General features: G+C 38.1%; 1 protein-coding gene across 1 annotated transcript in view; it reads left to right on the top strand.

Moving 5' to 3' along the window:
- Nucleotides 1–27,642, top strand: part of scn1laa (sodium channel, voltage-gated, type I-like, alpha) — a 36,918-nt gene that overhangs the window by 668 nt on the left and 8,608 nt on the right. Inside the window, exons 2-20 of the mRNA XM_075479720.1 lie at nucleotides 3,879–4,195; nucleotides 7,878–7,996; nucleotides 9,237–9,326; nucleotides 9,433–9,561; nucleotides 10,144–10,235; nucleotides 13,113–13,346; nucleotides 14,849–14,912; nucleotides 15,073–15,214; nucleotides 17,167–17,373; nucleotides 17,857–18,123; nucleotides 19,138–19,512; nucleotides 20,814–20,946; nucleotides 21,054–21,292; nucleotides 21,382–21,555; nucleotides 22,596–22,952; nucleotides 23,135–23,614; nucleotides 25,723–25,867; nucleotides 25,970–26,124; nucleotides 26,265–26,438. Coding sequence (XP_075335835.1) covers nucleotides 3,932–4,195; nucleotides 7,878–7,996; nucleotides 9,237–9,326; nucleotides 9,433–9,561; nucleotides 10,144–10,235; nucleotides 13,113–13,346; nucleotides 14,849–14,912; nucleotides 15,073–15,214; nucleotides 17,167–17,373; nucleotides 17,857–18,123; nucleotides 19,138–19,512; nucleotides 20,814–20,946; nucleotides 21,054–21,292; nucleotides 21,382–21,555; nucleotides 22,596–22,952; nucleotides 23,135–23,614; nucleotides 25,723–25,867; nucleotides 25,970–26,124; nucleotides 26,265–26,438 — 3,840 coding nt within the window. The 5' untranslated portion in view covers nucleotides 3,879–3,931. The remainder of the gene's footprint in view (nucleotides 1–3,878; nucleotides 4,196–7,877; nucleotides 7,997–9,236; nucleotides 9,327–9,432; nucleotides 9,562–10,143; nucleotides 10,236–13,112; nucleotides 13,347–14,848; nucleotides 14,913–15,072; nucleotides 15,215–17,166; nucleotides 17,374–17,856; nucleotides 18,124–19,137; nucleotides 19,513–20,813; nucleotides 20,947–21,053; nucleotides 21,293–21,381; nucleotides 21,556–22,595; nucleotides 22,953–23,134; nucleotides 23,615–25,722; nucleotides 25,868–25,969; nucleotides 26,125–26,264; nucleotides 26,439–27,642) is intronic.

Raw genomic sequence — 27,642 nt, 5'->3', positions numbered from 1 at the left:
TCAACATCATTATTAGATTGCTGTCAATTAGAGATCTGACTGTCCTGCCCGCCTTTCATCCGGAGTGTACAGAGTGTAGCCTGGCAGCTTGTACATAAAAACATTAATTGATTAGAGAATTGTGTGAACAGTCACTCGTCATCAGCTATTTTGCCAACGCCCTGAAGGAGTAAGACTGAGTCGTGTATCTGTACTCGGTATGAGGAAGCAGCAGTTATGAGTTGTGAGCACTTAAAAGCTTTGAGTGTTTTGGTCCCTCAGGAGCCCACAGGCATTGGATTGTTATCCATCTGTATGCAGATATATTCAGGCTGGAATAACATATTTTCTCATTCTTACACATGAATGAAAGCCAGATCGATACATCAATTACTTTGCTTTTGTCACCTTTGTGGCTGTTCTACAGCATGCCTGAACAGCTGTACGAGTAACGACTCATCTAACGAATCTTTAGTGAATTTTGCCAAACACCCCTACCCCTACTCATTGTCAATGGATACATTTGAGTCCATCAGTTTGAAAGTTGGTCTTAAAGCAATAGTTTTGTGGTTGTGAGCCCATTATTGTCACTGCAGTTGATCGTACTGCCCATAGAGTTTGGTTACGCATTTCCCATATATGATTCAATGATAGAAGAGAAACAAAGTATCTTTTCTTCCTGTGTTACAAATAATTTATCAGTATAAAAAGAAAATGTGAACTCCAATCCATATAACCACTGTTCAGGTCATTTTCAGGACAGAGCATCAACATAGTGGGCTATGTTTTACACTTTTTGTCTCTTTTCAAAACCTTCTCTTCAGTATCTCTTGAAAGAAATTATATAAACCTCATCAATCAATCAAAACATATGAAAAAATTCTGAATATGGATCCAGCTCCCCGGTGAATGCATAGGCCTATGCATTCAGTCTGACAAAAATATATACTTTACTTTATTAGGCAATTCAGGTAGTTTAGGATACAGTGGTTACACTGGTTCTCTTTGAAAGCCTACAGACAATCAAAAAGCAAGATGTCACAAACCATTTCATACATCATGTATGTGCCAAAAAGCATTCTGAGGTCAAATAATTTCACTTTGGAATTGAGTGATGTACATTAATCATTAAAGCTAAGCTTCCGTCTCTGTTTGACCCTGTGGCCTAAAGCCAGTGTCAGGCATCGCTTGAAGCACTTCATCAAGACCCAGTTTAATGCACGATGCATAACAGATATCAAAGTAACTTGTTGGCGTTCTGTTCCAACGAAAGTTGGTGGGAACAAATGTGCTTGTGTCAGGTTAATCAGCACAAGGTCATGATGCAGACAGGTTAGAGATAAATTGAAGTGGGCCTATTTGAAGCGTCAAAGTGGCAGTTCGTATCTCAAGTTATGTGTAATGAGTTGGGAACAGATTGACAGAGTGATGCATACCTCTTTAGATGTTACAAACGGCAGGTTGACCTTGTTGGGTGATCATCAGATCAAAGTTCTTTATTCAATTTAATGTCTGCAGATAGCCATCAGATATTTTTGAACTTTGTATTGCTGCTATTTCTCAGTTGTGTAGTTGTTCCTTTTAACCCATACAAACCTGATGTAACGTAATGCCCCACGTGCTCCATTTCAGACCTGGAGTGTCCTTAGGGTGCTTTCACTTTTCAAGTGTGATGTGAGCATCTTGTCACACTTGTCATCATTTTAAAGGCATACAAAGCATTTTTTAAATATTGCTATAGATAAAGGGCAAAGTCAGTCATTTACAACTAAAGGCAAACGTTTAAATTTTCTATTGGTCTTAATTTCAGATTCATAGTTTCTTCAGAGGCTGAGAAATAAAGGTTTTAGTGGCTCATAACAACTTAGTCAAGTTGTTGCAGAAAGTCCCCAGGTTTTATAGTTTTTTTTAAACAGTCTGAGGTACATCAGAAGTGTTATAGTAACCCTCTGCAGAAGAAATCAGTGGTCTATTTTTCTCTACGAACAATGATATACTCAAATATTACTATTATGTCTTTTGTTATGTAAAGTGTGCAACAGAGCAGGATAGTTGCACTGTAAACATTTTTATCCACAAATTTCAGTGAGTGTAGAACTCATCGACCAATTTTCACAAGCTCAAATTTGTTAGATTATTTGCACTGAGCTGAAAACAAAATATTATATCTTCTGGGGAAAAAAATATAACCACTATTTTGTAAAAATGTGATTTTAAAAACATGTTAGATTATACTTAACTTTTTGTGTTTTTTGCTACATTTGATGTTGGAAAGCACATTTTTCAGCAGTGTAGTACTTTGCTTTTGGAACTGGACTTTGTTTTTTTTGTTTTTTTAAATTTACAGATGCACTCAAATCTGAAATGAGTAAAAAATACTTGTTCATACGAGTGACTATAATGCACATGGCATTGTATGACTGTATAACACATGTTGAATTCTAGAAATTCCTGCGCACATACCTAGAATATTGAAACAGGGGAAAGATATATTTGCATAACATGAATGCTGCTTGCACAGATATTTGCAACCCCTCTTTGGACTTGCAAAGGTCTTGTGCACCGCATTTGACTAGCTCAGCAACCCAGCCATTTGTCGGTTGTCGGTCAAGTGACCATCGAGGGAGTGTTTTGGCAGTGTCAGTGATGAATATATTCATTGTGTTTTGTGAAATGTAACGATAATTTATATTGGAAATAAGGAGCTATCTCGTTTGCTTGAATTGTGTCTTTAGTTCCATAAGGACAGTAAGTGTGTGACAGTATTAAAGTTCTGCTTGTCACGCCCATGGTCCCCAATCACTCTCACTCCCTATTTAGTTCTCAGTCCTTTGTGTTCCTTTGTGAGATTCTTACCCTACCTTACCTACCTGACCTGCTTCCCTTGCTTCCCTTGCTTCCCATTGTTTCCCATGTTCCACGTCGTTTTTGCCAAGTCAAGTATTTATTTATCCATGCCATGTTGAGACCTTTGTTTATTTTTTCACAGTTTGATTTTTGAATCCGGCTAAGCCGCGCCTTTTGTTTGTACTTTGTTTTTGTTAAATAAACCCAGTTTTTCTTTGAAGTCCGCATCCGTGTCCTACATCCCCACCTTCACCTCACCCTCAACCCGTGACACTGCTGTGTTTCTACTCCGCATGTTATTATTATAGTAGACCATGTACAGAGACTTAGGCTATATTAAAACCCAAAGTTGTTTTTTCTTCTTTTTTTCTCATCGCTGTGTTGTTTCAATTACATCACACAAGCCCAACTCAGTGCTAAGGGCAATTGATTGACCAGTGTGTTTGTGATTGACTTTTTCTTTGTGTCTGATTACAACACACTGTCTGAATGTATTTTTTTTATGCTGTTGAATTCAAATCATGCTGAATCTCTGTGGCAGGCATATGCAGTGCAGTCTGTAGTGCATTCATATTTAATACAGCATAGGTCTTCCTAACACATCCTACCAGTCAGGTCTATTAGTAGGATGGATCTTTTCCTCCCTCTGCTCTTTGTCAGGCACTGAGGGAAAGAGACTCATTCCATTTTGAGGGATGGTGGAGGGGAGCAAGAATCTCACCTGGAATTGATCATTGTCATGTCAAATTTTAATTTTATCTGCAGATGAGCAGATAATTAGGTCTAATTTTATCACACTTGGAGAGAATTTATGTGCATGACAGCCATCTTTAGACCTGTTATAGCAGATGGTGATCTCTGGCCAAAGAGCAGAAACAAACCCATCTTCTTTTCCTCTCCATTTGAAAGTAATTTGTCTGTTGGCAGAGTTACAGATGATTAGCCAAAGATGAGACATCACGTAATATTTAATGTTAGAACAAAGACAATGTTACCCAGCTTTGTAAACTGCCCCCGACCTGTGTTTTTTTTTTCCCATTTTGACCCTTCAGGCCTTTCTCACGTTGGAGGCTAGTTGTTCACTCTGAAGTTGCAGGATGAAAAGATGGCACAACCGCTTTTACCACCAGGTCCAGATAGCTTCCACCACTTCAGTCGCGAGTCCCTCAAAGCCATCGAGAAACGGATTGATGAGGAGAATGCCAGGAAGCCCAAGGGAGAGAAGAAAAAGCGTGATGATGAGAATGAGCTCAAACCAAGTCGTGATCTGGAGGCGGGCAAGTCCCTCCCTCTTCTCTATGGGGACATACCCCAAGGCATGGTTTCGACACCGCTGGATGATCTGGATCCCTACTACTATAATCAGAAAGTAGGCTTGTTTCATTCCATATTTGTGTCTTTTATTCTACATATTAGACGAAAACCTTTTACAAGTAGAATCAAAAAAAGAAATTGTTAAAAAAAAAAATATTTGGTTGTTATCGCAACACTTAAGCATGAAACTGCATGAGAGATGACATACTGAAACCTTTTTTTAACTGTGTTGAAATGTATGGACATAATTTGTGGTTTGATATTCTTAAAGAGTCTGTAAGAGAGTGGCACTGAAATAAGGCTTCTCTATCGAACATTGCATCCAACTGTTACACAGAAGTATTGTCCCTTAAAGGGATAGTTCGCCTCTTTTGACATGAAGCTGTATGACATCCCATACTAGCAATATCGTTTATGAACATTGACTTACCCCCTGCTGAGTACTGTGAGCCGAGTTCCAGCCTCGTTTTGGCGTTGACAAAAGTAGTCAGGCTGGTTGGCTGGGGTTTAAAAAATAAAGCATTTTGCTTCTACTTCTACTGCCGACAGCCACGCCTGTTACAGTGTTTACTGCTCGGAAGCAGGGGACTGCTCGGTCTGCACTTCGGTCTGCACGGTCTACACAGCACGCAGTGATATGAAGGGAGAGAAAATAGCGCCAAGCGATTGTGAGGTCTGACTTTTTCCTGGAGAACGATTTTGTGATGCAAAGTGTTACTCTTTTGAATGCATATTGTTTTGAGAAGCAAAACGCTTTATTTTTTAAACCCCAGCCAACTAGCCGGACTACTCTTGTCAACGGCAAAATGAGGCCGCAGGGCTCTAGACTAAGTTTTTGCACTGGTGCACCAGCACAAAAGTTAGGTGCACCCAAATTTTCGAACGCATTGCATTTAACACCGCAGTTTTACAGGTTCACTTTTTTATTTTTTTATTTTTAAATCGCTGTCCATATAGGCAATATTGACTTGTAAACGATTAACTAGCAATCTGGTCAAAATAAAGTTCTTTATTTGAAGCACAATTCTACAAACTTACTGAACTTAACGTACTAACTACTTACTGAAACTTACTGAAAAAGTGTTGGTGCTTAAAGTGCTTCACTGGCCTGAAATTTAAACTTAAAACATCTCAAGATAAATGAAATAAAAAGAAAATCTAAATTAAAATTGCAAGTGTTTTAAGGGCTTCAAACTGAACATCTCATGGCTCAATGTCTTATGGACTATCCTCCATTGCAGTCACATGCCCCTGGGATGGCCAACCTGTAGTTGGGTTAAATATATGTATATTAGTATATTCACCGGTTTTCCTCTCCTCAAGATACGGCCGTACACAATGACGCATTCCTGAACGATCAGGAAAGCCATGTACTCACTGTTCGCAATTAGCACAGACGTCTTTTTTTTCAATGTATCTGCGATGACTCCTATAAATTGCGCGCACGCGACATCATTGCTGTACGTCGGGTTTATGTTCAAGCCATTTTTCTTCTGAAGAATTATTTCGGACTTGAACTTAGTGAAGGGAACTTTTGCAATATGGTAGGGAACGTTAAACTTGATTATCATCTCGGCCTCGTCTGATGATGTGTTTGCTGCTGCCTGCGGCTGAAAGGCAGCGGGGAGAGGGGACACTGAGCAGGTAATGTGTTTCATAGCTGCTGTTTTCACACTGAGATCCGCTACCTTCGCGGGTCCAAATTGCCACTTCGTCCCGCGTCGAGCAATGGGAAAGCTTGGCGTATTAGGTGATCCGTGTCGCCTGAAGCCGAGTTCAGAGGGCGTTGCCTAGTGGCAGAGCGTCACACGAAACACATAAAATGCTGGGCGTGTACAATGAAGTTATTGATGTTATTTTACGGGGTGTGGATGGTCACAACGTGGGATGCCGCCGAAGAACATATGCGGTGAATACAAGAGCACTATAATCTCCAAGTTGAGGAAATCCATCGACAATTTGAAGCAGAAGAACGCGAACAGCATCGACGCAATCGACGAAGACGTTTAGCTGTCATGGCTCTGAACACACGTGTGTCTGCAAGAAGATTGTGGAAGATGGCAAGACCACAAGGGTTTGTGTTTTGGTCCAATGCGCTGAACAGTTTTGACGACGACGAGTGGAGAAAGCACTTGAAGTGAAACTTGTCCTCACCTGTCGCTGTTGTTCTGAATCACCTGTCCATTCTGTCTTTTAAACTCCTCACGTCACGCCACGTCCATCCCGCGTCAATTGCTTTCACATCAAATTCGGCTCGGCAAAAAGACTAGGGTCCGGCGCGGGTCGAATGGCGAGTCGAGTTGACACGCCCCCCCGGATCGTCAGTGTGAAAGGAACAGCGGACACGCTAAATTTGTGAATTAAACGCGGGTTCTTCCTCAGTGTGAAAGGGGCGTTGTTCTTTTTCAGTGTTTCAATTCGAAATGTATTAGAACCAGTCACAAATGCACTATTGCCACACTTTACAGTAAATGCAGTGCATTATATTATCGGCTTTACTGCATCTTAGCCAGGTAAACTGGTCAAGCCACTCTCTTCGAAATGTATACACTTTACCCCTTTTAATTTCAGTTGGTTCTGGCTCGGAGTCGATCGTATGTGGCTTATTATCTGATGCTAGCTCCGGACCAGGGCCTGACATACCGTGGGAGGTTGATGGCTCCTTGTCAGGGCATTGATTGTGGTTATTTTCGGACGAATCAGGCCTTAACTTAACCAAAAAGTTGTAAATCGTTCTTTTCATCTTATCACCCACGGCTACATCCACTGTTTATCTGATGGGCCTAGGTTCATCACCTCTGTGTCTGACTACAGGATGCGCGTGTTCAAACGTACACACACGTACACGGGCCAATCAGAGGGGGGTCCTGCCCTTCACTATCTCTGATTGGTTTAGACCACGATATGGGTCTAATGTTTGTCTGTTGTTGAACCACAGGGAGACTTTCAGAGTCGCGTGGACTTTTTTTTTTTTTTTCCTCGAACGGGTGGTTGCACCTGTGCAACCTAAAGACAAATCTTTGAATGCTGTAACATGTGAAGAAAATCATATATATTGAATACTTCTTTGTTGCTTTCACATGTAAACTCCAGACAACATCAGGATTATCAAGTCTGAATGTTGCGTTGTTAATTTTTCATATAGAGTATGTACCAGACAAGAAGAGATTGTTGCTGTGAGCCACATTCTCACCAGTGGAAATACTGTGGTAAATGCACCTGGGTAGTATGCATGAGACAAGATATACTTCAGTATGCTGTAGAAATGTTGTTAATAAAAAAAACACGTGTGGTGTGTAAGAATACTGCGTTATCTCTAACGGTGCCTCTTTTTGCATCTATATCATGAATGAATTTCGATGAAGCGGCATTGCCTAAAAAAAGAGGCAAAGAAAACATACGGGGCAAGAGGAAAGAGAAGGAAGCAGCAGGCATCATCAGTACACCCACACAGTAACTATAAAGGCCCTGGATTATTATCCAGTTTATTCACTCATGTGCTCAGTATGACATTACCCGGGGTTTCCACTGGAGAGCTGGCAGGGTAAAGTCCGGACAATGCGTAGTGCATCTGATAAAGACATTAGGCAATCTCACATGCTGCTTCTCTGGATAATGTGTCGAAGATTTCAGAGCAGCAGTGCATGTGCAGGAAAAGCTTTTGATTAGTTACGGTAATGTGGGCTTGAAAGTAAGTCAAATAATTCTGTATGAATATAATCTCTTTTTACTTTTAGACTTTCGTAGTATTAAACAAAGGGAAGTACATTTATCGCTTCAACGCTGCTCCTGCCTTGTACCTCCTGGGCCCCTTCAACCTTCTAAGAAGAATATCAATCAAGATTCTGGTACATTCATATCCTTTTTTCAACAAGGCATTCATCTCATAAGCATTAAACAGGTTTTATGTTGAGTATCATGTGGTGACACAAGCTTAGTTTAACTTGTTTACATTGCAACTTTGATTCAGTTCACTGACACGGGAAGTTTGAGCATATCTGTTTATGTGAATAATTAAATGACTAAATGATAACCTGATTTCCAAAAGACATAAAGTTAAAGGTAAGACATTTATTTTGTGCTATTAGGCTAGATGGATTTATTGATTTTGCCTCCCTTGTACTTTCAATAGCATTAAAGAAAACCTGAGAATAGATAATGGTTTTGGCTCCCTGCGTGGTCAGTAATAGCAGCAAAGAGGGAGATTACAGCCTTTAAATACAGAAGCCAGCTGTCTCTCAGCTCTTTTTTTGGTTGATTTTTGCTCATCCTTACGGTTTGGTTACTAGTTGTATGAGATTATCATGCTGTGTTGCATGCACTGCTCTTCTCACATCCTTTTAGAGATTTTTAGTACCTGTAAGGGTCACCGCAAAGCTTTCAATTTATATCTTTTGAAGAGGTCCATTGTTTTTTTTTCGTTTGTTTGGGATGATTATCCTCTCTTGAAGCCATATCCCTTTCATCTTGAGCTTTATTTTTTTTCCAAAGACATCATTATATGATATTTGCCTCTAGAATTCATAGGTATTTAACCGAATACATTTTTGCCTCTAAAGAATTATTTATCCTTGCGCTGCTGGCTGTAACAAAAGCCCAAATCATCATTCATCCACCCTCGGGAAAACAATGCTCCACCCCTACAGAATCTCTTTGCTCTTTTAACAACAAGTTTTTTTGTCCTCCATAACTTTTCAAATCTTTTGTTAGCTGCCATTTCTTAATTAGAGTCAGATACGAGCAAGTGGCTATACCTGAAAAAGCTTTGGTGTCTTCTTATAGCCTTCTCCTGCTTTGTGGGCATCTGTGGATTTGATATTAGTTGTGCTAGTCACCTGTGACTGTGAAAAAGCCAAAAGCCCTCACAAGTTGTTATTGTAGAGTTCAAATCTGTTTCATGTTGGCTAAAATATGGACTGGAACTCTCCACCTTTAAGGTTTTACCTTTTGGACATCAGTTAATCTTCTACTCACATTTGTATACGGACAGATTTTAAATGGGTGCACAAACCTTTGCATGAGACTGGTTTCAAAATGACACAAAAACTGTTTATCCGCCGATAAAAATCATTGTCTTCCTTGACAACCACCTGCAAATTGTTCAGCATAGTGATCATGTGCACTATCCTCACCAACTGTGTATTCATGACGTTTCATAAACTGCCTGACTGGGCAAAGAACATGGAGTAAGTTTTACATTAACGACACATCAAATGATATACACGTACTTTATCACATATCACACATTTTGTAATTGTTTTGCAAAGTGAAAGAAATATTTTTTTCCAACAGGTACACGTTTACTGCAATCTATACCTTTGAATCCCTAGTTAAGATTTTAGCTCGTGGATTCTGTATAGGAGAGTTCACTTTTCTAAGAGATCCCTGGAACTGGCTGGATTTCTTTGTCATTGTCATGGCGTAAGTATAAAATTTCAGCAAATTTCAACAACGCAAGAATTATTCCATGTCTTCTTCAAAGTTTCATTAGTATAGAACTTGTGTTTTTTTGTGTGCAAGCTGACATCCCAAAAAGTTATTCTTTGTTATTTTTGGGGAGGTCTGTATTTCTCTAACCGTCAACAAATCCCAAAAAAGTAGTGACTCACAATGTCTCTCATTACTTTCCATTTTTTTTCTCTGGCTCATTAGTTCCAAACAAATAGAATTTGTACAAAAGTGGAATTCCACAGCACATAAATAAGAATAAAAGCTAAATCAGACTTTGAAAGCACAGATAATTCTTGTTAGTATTGTTGCTGGTCTAGGTAGTCTAGGTATTTTTTTAATGTAAATTTTAAGCTAAACTGTCGCTTGTCCAGTCTTTTCTTATTTGGTATGCTATTTCCCATCATTGTAGCATATCATTATCATTTTACCCTTAAAAGTGTAGGCCCACGTATCTCACTTCAGTGTAATTTCTTATCCTAATGCTAGTAAAATGTAAATGAATTCTATTGATGTCTGACTATATATTTGAAAAAATTCCAATTTTGCCTGCAGGTACGTGACTGAGTTTATTAAGTATGGGAATTTCTCGGCTCTTCGCATATTCAGAGTTCTGCGAGCTTTCAAAGCTATTTCTGTTATCCCAGGTAAGTGGTACAGGTGCATGCATCCTTGTCACCCCTCACCCCCCCTTCCTGTTATAGAGGACTGCCATGTCAAAAATAAATAAATATATGTGGAAATGAATAATTAAATACACATGTTTTTCATTTATCTATCAATTTATTTTTTACTTGAATTATATTTAGTTCCACATTTATTTTTTATTTCTGCGTTTAATTTAATTTTTATTTTTACGTTTACTTTTTTTATTTCCACATTTGTTTATTTGGTCACAAGTTAAACTAACTGCTTCCTTCAGTCTTAAAACATAACGGGTCGTATATTGGAGATGAGCTATCTCCAAGACCCAAAACTGCATCGCAGCACAATTAGTGAGGTGGATACATACAGAGCTTGTAACAGGTGATACTTCTGTTTACAATCAATCATTACAATCAAGTGATGTGACACACACAATACGGCACTAATCAGGACAGCTAAATGGCCTCTTCCGGTTTTTCAACCGCTGGCGTAGCGACGAGCAACCATCAACACTTTTAGCTGAAGGACACCAGTTAACGCCAGTTAAAATGTAAAAATACACGTATTTAATTATTGATTTCCTCATATGTCTATATATTTATGTAGTTTTGATCATGGCAGTTTGGGTCCTCGATAATCCTATAACTAATACCAAATGTTCATTCTAATATAACGCACATGTCACAGGGTTTTTTTTCAGCGAGCTTAGCATTCACAATCGTAAACACTATCATGGTTATCTCTGGTAAAAAGTTGTTCAACGGGGAGTTAAGATTATCAGTAACTTAGTTTAGTGCCCAGATTTAATGTTTTAAATCAGGGACTGACTTTTAATGATCAATGAGAGAACAGTGGGTTTTGTTTGCGTTGCTCTGTGAGATGTGTGGTATTTCTTTCCATCTGCTGAGCGACCCACTCTTTGTTTTTCCCACTATTGTTTCGAAATGGTTTGCTGTTTCGACTCTTGTTGCTCCTCTTTTCGTGTGGTGTGGGTGTGTCCCAGTATTACTGCATGCATGTGATCCAAATTTCCACTCCCATTTTCTTCCTGTTCATTGATGCAGTGGTCATGTTGTCAAATTGATTGGTAGCTATCTTTTTTTGCAAATATGGGGTGGCTACTAAAATAGATTATAGGATTATGAGATTACTTAGATGCTCTTAACATATCGCATTATTATGAAACACTTTCTTTTCCAACTTGTTCCTAGTTGGAAATAGGATAAAGAATTAATGTATCCTTGTTTTTACACCCAAGTTTTACTTCACTGTCCATTGTGATTTTGATAACTTTCAAGAAGCGTAATGATAAAATCAGCAACAGCCAGAGTAGCGTACTTCTGGGTTAGGTTGGCTAATCTGAAAAACATAAAATTATAGTTTAATTAAAGAAGTCAGTAGAGAAAAGTAGGTTTAACAAGAAAAGTTAACAGATAGCCAAAGCATTAATGATTGAAATCATGGATAAGTTATGAGGTATGAAAGTGAAAATTGTAGCAGTAAACATAATGGATAATCTATTGATATGTTAAGATTATTATATATTGTATATAGATTATTATTTATGACTTTATTCAATAGAAATAACCAGCTGCTTGATAACTACTGAAATCTTTACCTTGATTTATGGATAACTGAAGATTAACCATGAAAGGCATCCACAACTCAAAATGTGAGTTCAGAGTAAATAAAACATTTTTTTGTACAGTTATTGTTACAGTTGATCATTTTTAGCAATATTTTCAAAAGATGAGAAATTGTATTGTTGCAGTATGAATAATTGAGGAAATTTTATAAGACTAACTAAATAAATAATTTCAGAATCTAAGATATAAAAAAAAAAGGCTGAAGTTAAATTTGAAGTGTAGCAGCGAGAGGTTTGGTTGATATCCTCAGATATCGCCATGACTGGACTGCAGTGTTGTTTTTGTAGCTTGGCAATAATTTAGTTGATAATGTCACACACAACATGCAGGTAACTCGGGTAAATTCTCCCTTTAGACATTGATGAAAATTCACTGCCAACTGTTCCACATCCTGAGTGCAGAGATACTCCTTGTTAGTGATATGTCCAGGATTACACCACTTGTTGTTAACAAGCTCTGCAATTTCTCCTCCTATACTTATACCTCCCTTTCAGGGAGACAGGGAGGTATAAGCCAGGTAGAGAGGCATTGGAGTCCAGAATATGCTCCTGCAGCCATGTCTCATTGAAACACATAACACTTTCCCGATATTCCTGCTGTTTCCTCATCAGTGATCCAAGTTTGTCCATTTCATTGGCCAGCAATCTTACATTACCAGCGATGATCAAAGGAAAAAGTAGTTTAAGCTTCCACCTAATTGCTCTCCATTTTTGCTCCTACCCATTACTTGGGCTTTGTGAAAAACTTTTACGTTGGCACAGTAGCACATTGTAAACGATTTTTAAAAATGCCCCAAAAAAATCTCTCCATCAGCATAGCATCCAAACCAGCGTAAAAAAAAAACAAACAAAAAAAAAACTCCTAATAGCTAATAAAACTGTACAATTAAGACATGAAATCGCAAAAAAAAATATATATATGTATATATATAAAACAGTTCAAGGTGATAGCAATTTCATGTGTAAGGACAAGTTATAAAAATGTTAAGAAATTTGTAATGGGTCACCTAATATAATGAATTGCTGTTACAGTATTCACTAAAATTTGTATGTTATTGGTTAAAATAGGAAGCTAGCTTGTATTTGTAATTGGTTGAAACAGTTTGTAATCGTAATAGATGCAGAAAAAAATTAATGTGATCGCTTACACTAAAATATAAGTAGTCTTGGTTTAGCTTAAATCAAAATGCTGGGAACCATGACAAAGAGTGACAAGTGCTTTTGTGTTTCACAGGTCTGAAGACCATTGTTGGTGCATTGTTTCAGTCAGTGAAGAAGCTTGGGGATGTAATGATCCTGACTATCTTCTGCTTGAGTGTCTTTGCACTTGTGGGGTTGCAGCTGTTTATGGGGCATTTACAGAATAAGTGCGTACGGATAATAAAAAATGATGGGCCTCCATCCACAACAAATTCTACATCTCACGATGGGACCCAATTCAACTGGACTGCATATTTACTGAACGAGCGTGAGTACTTGATTTTCTTCTGTTATTCTCTGAGCTGGATGGAAAACTGTAAAGTTGTATCTAATGTAAGGGACAAAGGAGATGTTTTAACTGTTTTATCCTTTCAGCATGTTTGTTTTCATACACATGCTGAATATATTTCAGTCTAAAGCAGCTATATCATGCAGCAACCCTGCTATAATACAGACCATATCTGCGCCAGATGGCCTCTGATCTTTGAAATGTAGCCTTCCAGAGGTGCTTTAAACCTACACTTGACCTAAAGGCAAGCCGGAGCTACTCATGTGTCTTTGCAGTGATTTTTATGGGAAAACAATTGTGCTCCTAACTTGATCTGTGATTTCAATAACTGATTTTCCCAATGAGTTTTTTATCTCAATAGTTAAGTTTGTACACCTTATTTGATACAACATTTTCTGTATTATGGCCTCAGATAAAGTGAAATTTTCACCTGAAAATATATGGTAAATCTTAGTGTTTAGCTAAGTTACTTTCAGTTACGTGTGAGCATTTTCGTGTGCAAAGAATTGTTGACACAGCACACCACTGCCCCCCAAACATTTTGTCGGCAATAATTTGTCCAGTTAGACGGGAATCTTTTTAGTCTGGGAGCTATGCGTTAAAAGGCTTTACACACAATTATTTCAATATTGTTAGAAAACCACTCAATTTGTAGTAACTGTAACGTCAATAAATGTAATTTATATTGAGAGTGTCGAACCTTGAATCCCCAAGAAGAATAAATCATCGACAATTGTCCAAATAGTTCCTGACTGAACTGTTTATGTGAGGCTTTTGAAAATAGTTTCAAATAAAGTCAATAAAAACTTAAGCCCTTCACGTTACGCCGGTGGGCTTTGTTGCATTTTTCCGAACAATTTGGGGGTTTTCCTCAGCCTCCTTTTCGACTTACTTACGCATGTTTTACACAGTTGGAAAGCTTAAGTTCTTGAGTATCAAATGGTGTATGTCATTTCAGGATACAATCATAACTGTAGACACAGTAAACACTTATGTTAAACCAGTCGCAAATACAAAAAATAATGCAACTCAACTATGAAGTCTCACAGTATTCCAAGAACAGATACAACTCCCAACAAAAATGGTCCTGTTGCGTTGGCAAGGGCCCGGTCAATGTACTCCAGTAAAATAGTTAGTCCATGACAAGTCTTACTTCCATAAAGACTTTTGAAATTTCCATGAGACCATGCCTCTACTGCAAGTGGTCCAAGAACAGTTTTAAATTTACTTTGGGTGTGCCTTTCTTAGGTGTTTTAGGCGAAAATTGCAGGAATTTTAAGGTGTTAACATTACAGGTGTAAATTACATATGATTTATTGCACATGCCTTGTAATGAAATGTAATACATCATAGAGATGTACCTATTCAAATTATGATCTTACAATAATTCAGTTTTAGTCATATTCTCTTAAGAAACCATTGCTGAAACAGTCCTCCTCACAAATATTAAAACCATGGTTTTCCCTTTTTTTCTCATTCAGATAATCATTATTACCTTCCAGACAAACGAGATCCATTGCTTTGTGGAAACAGCAGTGCCGCTGGGTAAGCAAGGTGGCCAATGGCAGCCGATAGAATGCTGATTATGTTATAGAATAAATACATTTCATTTATGGTGTATTGCTGAATTATTGCTGAAGGCCATATGGAAGGAAAAGTGGGACAGCTAATTCTTTCTGAGCTTAAAATACTCTATTTCCTACAGGCAGTGTCCAGAAGGGTATATCTGCATTAGATTCGGACGAAACCCAGACTATGGCTACACTAGCTTTGACTCCTTTGGTTGGGCCTTCCTCTCCCTGTTTAGACTGATGACACAGGATTACTGGGAGAATCTTTACCAGCAGGTACGGAGTGGGAAAGGTGACATGAGAAAAATATGTATATATATATATATATATATATACTGTATACACACACACATATATATATATATCTATATATATATATATATATATATAGATCTATAGATATATCTATAGATCTATATATGTGTGTTTGTGTGTGTGTGTGTGTGTGTGTGTGTGTATAGCTTTCAACTAAGGCCCTGCTGTTTGACCTTACGTACTTACATGGGTTTCATCTGTTCTATCAGCTTTTACTATTCTTTTTTAAACAATAAGGTGTATTATTAAGCAGCATGATCTCCAGGATACTGATGCTTTGTTTAGTCTTTTTGTTTGTTTGTTTGTTGTTCTTTTTAAAGATTGTAGAAGATGTGATGCTGAATGTAATCTGCATAAAAATTCCAAATTTTGGGGCCCAGGTGGAAAACTTCATGAGCCAGAGGCACCTTTGAGCGTAATCCCAACAACAGCCGGAAATGTTGGTTTTTAAAAAAAAAAAAAAAAAATTATTGATTAGATAAAACCAATTTAAGTTTAGTTAAAAGATGCCCATAAACTATTATATACATCCAGAGAGGGCTGTTAGTGGACAAGAGCAGCATTTTGTAAGACGGTAAAAGTCAGTTTATTTATTCACATCTATATTAAATCTATAGTAAATGAGTGTTAACTAGTATACCCAGTAAGACTTGAATCTTTTAGTTATTTTTTGTTGTCAAAGCTTTGTTTTGTTTTGTTTGAGTTAAAAAAATGTTTAAAAAGTTTGCCGTGGTTACAATTTACAGTTTTGCAATTCTAATGCTAAAACCGTTTTGTCCTTCTTTTTCTGTGTAGCACCTTGTGAGTGAATATCTCTTACTTGCTTCCTTCTGTTTGTGAATGACTCTGTGAGAAGAACACATTTGGATGCACAATGGCAAAATATTTAACCTAATGTGTGGTTCAGGACGCTATATGTTGGATGATTGCCTCTGTAGGTACAGAAATAGGTGGGGCTTGCTGTGTCAAAGAGTAAAGATGAGCTACAAAGCATCCTGTTCAAACAAACTTCTAAAACCAGTGCAGGTGCATCAGAGGAAAAAATAGGAGTCCTAATGTGACTCACGCAAACAAACCCATTCAAGGTGTAAAAAGCAATATTGGTGTCCAATGAATATGCCAGTACTTAGCATTGTAATATCAATAAGCAAAGCAAACAGCTAATACAACAAAGCTCCAATGAGGGCATTGAGTAACAATACCTGTCATTATCAATGAGGTCTCTTCAATACCAATGTTTTTTGTCCCTAAAATAGAACAGAGATTTATTGTTAAGTATGCTACAAAACCATTCAGAATATCAATTTGATCATCTTTGAGATAATAAACATGATTGCTGTCTCTTACAGAAGGACACAACAATGAAATTCATTGAATAAAAACCCTAGCAACAGCAAAAAAAACCCAACTAGAAATATTCAAATCTTAACTCTTTATTATATGTGTTACTCTCGCAGTCAGTAATTTCTGACACATTAGTTTAACCCTGACATTAACATGGTGTATGAATCTGCACACCATTAGAAAATTCTCAAATGGTCTTAATGATGTCACTGCAGATTGGTCACGTTAATTGTAATGAAATATAGATCCCTGAATTCCATGTAGGCTTTAGGTTTGCCCTTGAATGAGCCTATTTTGCTAATTTGGACATCAAAATGTATTGGTCAATTACAAAAAAACACAGATACAGAAACAGTTATATATATACTATATACTATACTATATATTCTGATATATCTTAATTGTAATTATATACCTAATATTTACAGGAATATTTTATAAAAAGGTAATAGTTAAGAAACACACAATAACAAGCTATTATAAAAGAAAAATTACTCAGCGTGATTAGTGTATTAGTGTAATAAGAAGTAAGTATAAGTGTACCAGAATCTTGTGTGTATTCCTTCCAGACTTTGCGAGCATCTGGGAAGCCCTACATGGTCTTCTTTGTCTTGGTGATCTTCCTCGGTTCCTTCTACTTGATAAACCTGATCTTGGCTGTAGTCGCTATGGCCTATGAGGAGCAGAGCCAGGCCAACATGAAGGAAGCTAAGGAGAAGGAGGAAGAATTTCAGGCCATGCTAGAGCAGCTGAGACAGCAGCAAGAGGATGCTCAGGTATGTTGCTATGAGGACTGGTTGAGCAGTTAGTTAAGCAGCAACAAGAACGTAGCTATGTAGTTATGGATGTGTGCTCTCACCAGCACCACAACAATCCATGCAAATAGTTTGGTGATGTCTAGACACAAATCCAATCTCATAACAAGATGGCCTGTCTGTTCCAAAGATTTGATTTGAGAAATATGTCTGATTTTTCTGCAATCTGTTGATACTTCAAATAAGATATTCAGTCATCATGTGGTGTTTTCATGACCATAATACATAAATATGCCTGGTTCAGGATTATTTTCTCTGCAATTATTAACAAGCGTTAATCAGTGTATTAATATGCAGTTACCTTCTGGGTTTCATGGTATGTCCATGCACATAAATATATTTGGTTATTAGTAATAATGGCAAAGATCAACCTTAAACATCTCCATACAATTCTGAAACATTGTCTAGAAGATTTTCTCATCACTTTTGTCTTTTCTCAACAAGGCATTAGCTAGCGCAGCTGCAGCAGAGAGTGGAGAGGCCGTTGACAAATGTGGTGGCACTCAGAGTTCCTCTGATGCTTCTAAGTTGAGCTCCAAAAGTGCCAAAGAAAGACGCAACAGGAGAAGAAAAAGAAAAGAGGAAGAAGGGAAGGGGGCTGCGAAGATGCCTGAATCAGATTCACTGGACAGTGTAAAGAAGGGTCGCTGCCGCTTCTCTGTGGATGGAAACCTGCTCAACTATGACATGAAATGCTCCTCCACACATCAGGTGCAGTAACATCTGTCATTATTCTTTGACTAAAAAAGTAATCATCTGTTGGCCATTTTTTCTGAATCAAGTCCTAACATTAGTTCTGTATGTTCTTTTTCAGTTTTAAAGTTTCTTTTATATGCAGAACTTTATTTCTTTACCTTATTTTGTATTTCATTATTGTATCTTTTCAAGAATATCATCACATATTACAATTCTAGTAATTATGATATTTTCTAACTTAGTATATATGTTTTTTTTAATGATCACATCCTTCGATCCTTTACACCAAATTACAGTTGCATAGATTTTAATTATCAATTGAATGTAATATTCTTTGTCAGTTATATAATCTTCAGATTGACTAACAGTCTTTCTTCTTGCAAAACTTACTATTCTATTTAATCTGTCAAAAAGTAGCACTCTTGTAATTCATACCTCTTCCATTGGCCACGAAATATTAAGGATTTTATAAAGTGAAATCAAAACTCCAGTCTATGATGGGTGTTCATTTAGTAAAATGGCATATATGTGTTCTTTGTCTTTGCAGAGGTTGAAAAATAATTAATGCGAGGCATTAAGAATAAAAAAGACTGATACTATGAATACTAAGCTTTGTCTTAGATTTACAGAATATCAGATTTACTTAAATCTGTTCCGTTTATTAAGTTTCCTTACCATTGCAGACACCCAAATAGATTTTTGTCATCACTTTCATATCATCTTGATCATCACCATCATCCTGCTCTTGTCATTGTGAGCCACAATCAGGATATGTTTTAATTGTGTGATTTTCTTCTTACAATGCTTATCATTGATATGACCACCACCATCATCATAATCATCATTCTTTTCTTCTTCATCATGATCGTCATCATGATCATCATCTTTACAAGTCTTATTCATCACCACTATGTATTTTTAAGTTTTCTTACCATACTCATCTCCATCGTCATGCTGTTCACACCATAGTCTCCATTCTTTCCTCCTCATGATCAGCATTTATCAATAGAGAATATCTTTTTCTCTCAGTCTTTTCTGAGTTTTCGTGGACCCCTGCTCTCATCCAAACGAAACAGCAAGACCAGCCTTTTCAGTTTCCGAAGCCAAACACCGGATGTGGGCTCGGAAAATGAGTTTGCAGATGATGAGAACAGCATTTTTGAGGACAGCCTGAGTCGGAGGGGATCCCTGTTCCATCCCCAGAGGTGCGATCGACGGAGCAGCAGTATGAGCCAGTGCAGTTTCTTGCCACATTTCCTATGTCAACACAGTGGGATAAGGCACAGCTCTGTAGACTTCAATGGGGTTGTGTCTCTGGTGGATGGGCATTCACTCCCATCTTCACCACCTGTGGGGCTCCATCTGCCTAAAGTGATGGTAGATATGGCCTCCACCGGGGACAATGTAAGAAATGCTTCCCTATCCCAGTTGTCCCTATTTATTTGCTCAGAGCTCTCATGTAGTGGCTCTCACATTTAATCATATCAACTACACTTCACATGTCTGATACTAAGCATTGAGACTGAATATCCTCCAAAGCAGGACAAAGTCTTTAGATTGATCATTTAGATAACCATTAAGTCAAATATTGGTGACCTATGCAGGTTAGCATTGATAAAAATGTAAAATTGAAAGTTTATACATGCTCATTATAAACATGATTTGGTTGTTTTTCTTGAACAATTTGTTTTCTGGGCCAGCCTGATTCTACAGCATACATATTTGATAGGAATTAAAAAATGGATTTGGTGGACAAGTTTAAATTTTTTGTGGGTTGTCTTAGTCAGAACAGGGTAAAATTCTACATAAATGCCCAAAAGTTCTATAATGTATTTTGATTTCCCAAGACCTCTAGACTGAGGGTAGTTGACTTCAGCTTGTCTGTGCAAAAAAAAAAAGAAAAAGGATTTGTTAACAACACTCACTGGACTGACGAACTCCCAAAAAAATGGCCAGGGAGCTCAATGTAGCTCTGACAAAGGCTTTGAACCTTTGATTTAGTCAACTGAAGCATAGCTGCTTTGCTTGGAGGAAAGCATCTGAAAAAATCCAAGCTGTGACTTTCAACTGTGAAGAAATTGATTTGGATGGTCAGAAATGACCTGAAAACCACTCAGGCACAAGTCTCACTTGAAATGGAAGCTGTTGGAACATCAGTGTCACTTTAAAGCAACTTTTATGTAGAATCATGGAGTATAACCCACATCCATCAGCTTGACTGTTGAAACTTTTTGACACATTATGGCAATCCAGCAGCACAATGACTCCAAACACGTCAGAGCTGGTAGTGGATAGGGTCACAAGTCAAGTCCCTACAATGACACGGAGTGGTCCAATATCCAACCAGAATCCTGACTGAAGCTTGTTGATAAGAACAAAAAGCAATTTTGAGTGTGCATGTACATGTTTTCCCCTTTGTTTTTTTTTGCAAGCTGCAGATAAATGTCTTTTTAGAACTTCAGAAAAACCTTTTCTGACGTAATCAGAATGACAAATTAGGGATGAACACACTACTGTTCTTAATTATATCAAAAACTATTGGCCTATTACACTTTTGTTTATCGTTATAACTAGCAAGCTTATCTTGCCCACTATTCTAATCATTATGCGTAAGATATGGATAAAGTATATGTGTTGCTTTTGTTGTTTATTCATAGTAACTAACAATACACTGTTGCATCTGTAACAAACATTTCTATGGCCAGGCGGACACTACTGACACAGAATACAGACAGGCCAGTGGAGGACACTGTGGGGAGTTTATGGACTTCCTCGATGAACCAGAGTTCAGACAGAGAGCACATAGTATAGCTAGTGTCATAACCAGCACCATGGAAGGTATGTTTTCTGTATCATTGCATCAATTTTGAAAACATATTATGCCTTTCATGTTTACAAGATAAATGGTAGTTTCACATAACATTTTTTGCATGTTTTGCCATCAGAGCTCGAGGAGTCCAGGCAGAAGTGTCCTCCTTGCTGGTATACTTTTGCTCAAACATTCCTTATCTGGGAGTTTTGTCCAAAATGGCTGAAAATGAAGAAAGTGGTTAAACTGATTGTGATGGACCCATTCACCGACCTTACAATCACCATCTGCATTGTGCTCAACACATTATTTATGTCCATGGAACATTACCCAATATTGCCTTGGTTCTCCAAAATGCTGACTGTGGGCAATCTGGTAAGCTGACTTCAGAGTAATGTACATGTTTTTGCAAAATGCTCGTGATTTATAGTAATGATCCTGTTTTTTTGTTTTTTTTTCCTTAGGTGTTCACTGGGATCTTCACAGCTGAAATGGTCTTTAAGGTCATTGCTTTGGACCCATACTATTATTTTCAAGAGGGGTGGAATATTTTTGATGGAGTCATTGTCATCTTAAGCTTGATGGAGCTTTGTCTGGCCAATGTGCCTGGCATGTCTGTTTTGAGGTCATTCAGATTGGTAAGTCGAACTATAAATGTGCAGTGTCAAGATAAAGTATGTGAAAAATCTATTTTATACAGATTGTCTAAAAGTACTGTATAATCAGCTCTTCATTTACATTAGGGATGAACAAACACAATATGTTTAAACTTATAGCGTACAACTCCTTGTATTGCCACTACATGTCCATCTTCAATAATCATTCAAACATTCATGCTCTAGATTATTGACATAATTAAAAGCTGACGAGGGTCAGGGAGTGAAAAGTCCATTCAGTGCAATAAGATTTGAGACAAGAGAAGGATGTCAGGATGGTTGTCTGCTCGCTGAAGTTTGGAAGCTAAGTAATGCAGCAGGACAACTACCCTAAATATCAAAGTAGATTAATAATTGAGGGACTTCAAACAAAGAATAACCTTTCAAGCAGTAAGACTGGTCCGAGATTTCTTCTTTTTAGGTCTACATCCCAGACATGCTTTTTTTTGGGTGTCATTGCTGTCTGAGGAGGTCAAACTACTTGTGACATACAGACATTTTTTCACTGGCACAAGAAATTTGTTCGAGAAAGACATATTGAACTGCATGAAAGTTTTTGGACTGTGGTGCTGTGGTGATTAGCACTGTCACATCACAGCAAGAGGGTTCCTAGTTTGAATCCCGGCTGAGGCCTTTCTGTGCAGAGTTTATATGTTCTTCCTTTGCATGCGGGGGTTCTCTCCCACCATCCAAAAACACGCATGTTAGATTAATTGGTCATTCAAAGTTGACCCTAGGAGTGATTGTGAGTGTGCATGGTTGTTTTTCTATCTGTTGGTCCTGTGATGGAATGACAACCTGCCCAGGGTGTCCCATGCCTCTCACCCATTGGTAGCTGGGATAGTGTCCCACCCCCAACGTGACCATGCATTGTATGTTTAGTAACTTAAGCACGTTTCTTCTACTTAAATGCTAATTATGCTTATTTAGTTTACATACTTATTTGTCACTAGTAAATATGTTCTGGTGTGTTTTGAGTGCAGGAACTCATTAAATTACTTGACTTCTTTTTCCTTTTACAGCTGAGAGTGTTCAAGTTGGCTAAATCTTGGCCCACTCTTAACACACTCATCAAAATAATTGGTAATTCAGTGGGAGCTTTGGGCAACCTGACCCTGGTGTTGGCCATTATTGTCTTCATCTTTGCTGTGGTGGGAATGCAGTTGTTTGGAAAATATTACAAGGACTGTGTGTGTAAAATCTCTGTGGACTGCACTCTGCCTCGCTGGCACATGAACGACTTCTTCCATTCATTCCTCATTGTGTTCCGAGTGCTTTGTGGAGAGTGGATAGAGACCATGTGGGACTGTATGGAGGTGGCTGGGACTGCCAGGTGCCTCATTCTCTACATGATGGTCATGGTCATTGGAAATCTTGTGGTACATTACATCTTTTATGGTCAATTCATAAGTCCAAGTCATCCAATTTTTCTCTGTTTAACTTATCACTGCAATAAATAAATATCCATGATGCAGTTTCAGTTATACTTGTTTTGTTGATATCATTCAGGAGCAAAAGACAAAAGATCAATCTCACGTTAAGTGATGTCATTGTCTTACAGGTGCTGAACCTGTTCCTGGCCCTGCTGCTGAGTTCATTTAGTGCAGACAATCTGGCAGCGACAGAAGATGACAGTGACATGAACAATTTACAGATCGCAATTGGACGGATTCACAGAGGCATTGCCTTCACTAAGTCGCTGCTCCGAAGTAGCTGCAGCAGTTTATGTCTCAGGGATAAAAAGAAAAGGAAGAGCGAAGACAAACCTCTGGATGAGCTCCACAAACCTTTTGGGATAAATGGTGTTCCCGATCATGCTATCAAAGACTTTCATAAGAATGGCAATGGGGATGTGATTGGAGTGGACAAAAGTGGAGACAAGTACATAGTCAGCAGCAAGAGTGATGACTCAATTATGTCTTTCATTAATAACCCTAGTCTGACTGTTACAGTACCTATTGCTGTGGGTGAGTCTGACTTTGAAATGCTCAACACTGAGGACTTCAGCAGTGTCTCGTCTGACATACCAGGAGTCCATGTGGTAAGGCTGCTGTTTTGGATTGGTCAGTTTAGTTTGTCATTTTGCATTTACAATTAGAAATAATGTTGCTTTAAAGCAAAGTCTCATCAGCGTTATCGTAAGCTACATATTTATATGATGTGATGGATCACATGGGTTTTTGTGTTGAGGCACTCATGTTGAGGGACATAGGATGATCTATTGCACTACAGTCTACAGTCCGAGCACGTGTCATAATGTTTCCTCCACAGATTCCATATACGAAGGAGAGGCCATATAGACAGGAAAACACTAGGGTGCAGATTACATTATGTTCCATTTAAATCTTGAGTGCTTGGGCACTGAGTCTTCCTCTAGTGTACTGCGGTTTGTATTATGTAGAATATGAATAGAATATGAATAGAATATGAATAGAATAGAAATAGAAATAGAAATAGAAAAATAATTTATTCATCCCCCGTGGGGGAAATTCAAATTGTCATGTAGCTCAATTAAGATGTTTACAATGATTGTATATTAGAACAAAATAATAATAATAATTAATTCATGAATAAACACGTAAATAAAATGAATAAATAAATGTGAGAAGAACATGTCAGCAGTCACTGTTAAAAAAGCCTTATGGCTGTGGGGACAAAGGACCTCCTGAACCTCTCAGTCCTGCAGTTGCTCCTCTGTCCTGCCAGGATGCTGTGGAGGGGGTGTTTATTGTTCACCATAAAAGAATATAACTTCCTCTTCATCCGATGCACCACCACACATCTGAGAGGGTCCAGCTCCCTGCCTATCACAGAACTTGCCATTTTCACCAGTTTGTCCAGGCGCCGACAGTTTTTGTCTGTAGTGCAACTCCCCCAGCACTCAACAGCATAGAGCAGTGCACTCTCAATGGCAGTGTGATAAAACAAGCACAGCATATCACTGCAGACATTGAAGGACCTGAGCCGTCTCAGGAAGAAGAGACGGCTCTGTCCCTTCCTGTACACCGTTTCTATGTTGGCAGACCACTCCAGTTTATTGTCCAGTACCACCCCTGGACAATAGGACTGGACAGACTCTGTCTTCTCTTCCTCAATGCAGGCTGACTGCAAATATATGCATAATATGTAGAGTATATGTAGAAAAGCTAGTGGTGCTATCAGTTTAAATACATATTTTTACATGCACTAGAAAGCTGTATAGTACACCATTATGACTACCTAACACAGACGACATATTTTCTAGTAAAGATTCGATACGAAGAAGCCTCATGAAAATGGGATTTGTGGCAGAGCCATTGTAGATTTTTCCCAATAAAGTGCTTTTATGAGTGTGTGCTCAAGGGTGATAAGAACACAGGTGTAATTTCTGGAGATTTTATGGTTTAAGCACATCTACAAAAAAAAAAGTACTATCAATGTTTTAGATTCCAAATTATAAAAAAAAAAAAAAAACATTTTTGAGGTCTAGTTGACTTTTGATTATGCTCAAGCATAACATGCTGCATTGTTCTTCTCACAGAAACAGAATAGCAGGTTTGAAGCACAAGCTATCATCACACTGACATTAGTGAATCCAGAATATCGCAGTAACATGTTTACATCAATGCCTGCACTGCATTAGCTGGTCCCAGGGCAGCCAAGTGCTCCTGCATTCTCCAGGAAGACATTGAAGCTGCTCTCATACCAGCTATTAAGAGACACACCCTGCAGAAAGCCATACAACAATAAGCTGAATTAGAGTCCATATGGCTACTTGAAAACAATGCCAGGCTTGAAATGATCTTTCTCTTCTTCGATCTATTTTTTAATGCAGATGCTGCAAACACCTGTTATAAGTATCTATGTGACTGACGTAGCAAACATTCAACAGTTAAAACAAGTTACAGTATTTTAAATTAGCTGGTAAATTGTACGTGAAAATGCTTTTGATGTCACTGGTGATACAATCTTTCTATTCTTATTGCTGTAGATATTTATCACTGTGCTTTGTTTAAGCCATATATGTGTGATTTCAACTTGATCTGAATACAATTTGACAATTCTTTTGATGTCTTCACCAAAGGCCTTAAACAAGACATCTGTTTCAGTGACATTTGCCATGCTCATATCATATGAGTTTTTCATCTACAATTTTGGTTTTATCCACAGGTTATTGATGATGATGATGATGATGATGGGCAGCTCAGCTCTTCTGAGGGCAGCACAGTGGATGGTCTGCCAGCTGGAGAGGGAGCAGACTTTTTAGACTTTGATTTTCAAGAAGCTATGGAACCTGACAACTGCTTTCCTGCAGGTAAAGGCTACGACTACGCAACTCATCAACTAAAGCATTCATTTTGATCTGATACAGGGTAGTACATGTCTAAAACACCATCTCACCTTTGTCTCTTCTCAGTTTGTGTGCAAAATGTCAAGTGTTGTCAAGTAAACGTGGATATGGGTTGGTGGAAGATGTGGTGGACACTAAGAAAAACGTGTTACCGGATAGTGGAGCACAACTGGTTTGAGAGCTTCATCATCTTCATGATCCTGCTTAGCAGTGGAGCACTTGTAAGTCCCTGATTCTCATTCTCTTCAAAGTACAGACAAACTTTATTTTAAAGACAATTTCTTTCTCGAAATGTATTATATTACTGAAATTTACCGTTGTGTTTACAATTAAAGACTCGATGTTTTCAATTTCTCATCAGGCATTTGAAGACATCTACATTGAGCAGAGGAAGACAATCAAAACAGTGTTGGAGTTCGCCGACAAAATTTTCACCTACATCTTCATTCTGGAGATGCTGCTGAAATGGGTGGCGTATGGATTTGCAAAGTATTTCACAAATGCGTGGTGCTGGTTGGACTTCCTCATTGTTGATGTAGGTTGAAGCATCTCAGTTTGTCGTAAGAAATACCTACTGTACACTCAGTTTTTCAATCCTCTTTTTTAAGAGGATGAGGTGCATAGAATTTGCATAGAGGTGCACGTCGCTTTGGTTAAAAGCGTCTGCAAAATGACCGTAATGTAATGTAATGTAATGTAGAATTGATGTAGACACAACAAAGCTCAAAAAGCAGTAAAGAATTATATATGGCTGCTTCATGTGAATTATAAACAAAAAATACCGTACTAAATGGTAGTGCAGGAATTTATATTTATCCATCTATTAAATATGCACACTTAAATCTTTAGAGTGGATAAACTACATAGCTGACTGAGTTAGATGTGGTGTACATGCCCTACTACTAGGGGTGTAACGGTATGAAAATTTAACCTCACGGTTATAGTGACCAAAATGATCACGGTTTTCGGTATTATCGCGGTATTTTTAAAAGTGTGTTCAATCAGTTCAGAAAGCACTGACAGGCCTAAAAAAAAAAAAAAAAAGAAAGCACTGACAAGCCTACACAAGCTGAAAAAAGTGCAACAGTGTTTATTATATCGCAAAATCTTATCAAAAACATCAACAATTAACATTAAAGGAACAAGAGTGCAGCATGTAAACAGCTTATTTGTCAGAAACATTTCCATATATTCATTATATTATGATCATTATTATTAGCATGACGGAAAGTTTTAAGGAGAGACTTTCGGACCAAGTCCGCAATTTCCCATGTGATCACTCTTCCAATGCATAGCGATAAGCGTGCATGTCAGACCAGCTGGCGTCGGATCGCGGAGTTGGGAATCGATGCAGAAATACGTTTGTTGACATGAGCACGCAATACCGGCTTTTGAACTATTTCCGAATCTGATATTACTGTGGTCTGCCCCGAGTGGAGTCCTCTGCTATCATGCGTTTTGGTCACGGCAAGTCTGCACAGTTTCAGACTGCGAATGTTGTTGTGTTTATTTTAAAACAAAATACAGTGTTAGAGAGCGAAATACAGGCTAACGGGGTGAAATACAATCTTACAGGGCAAAACACAGGTGAATTTGGGCGATTTTTAATTATTTTTCCGTCTGAAAGTTACAATTCCCTTTCAAAGGATGCATTCCGCGATTTTCGTCCGTTTTCCGTTATCGCGGAAAATCGTTGGCTCTACGCATGCAAAGAGATACTGTAGCCTACAACTGTATGA

This window comes from Odontesthes bonariensis, chromosome 12 (assembly GCF_027942865.1).
Source record: "Odontesthes bonariensis isolate fOdoBon6 chromosome 12, fOdoBon6.hap1, whole genome shotgun sequence".
Taxonomy (NCBI): Eukaryota; Metazoa; Chordata; class Actinopteri; order Atheriniformes; family Atherinopsidae; genus Odontesthes; species Odontesthes bonariensis.
The sequence above is the reverse complement of the archived record's forward strand: the minus strand, read 5'-3'. Positions and strand labels throughout refer to the sequence as shown.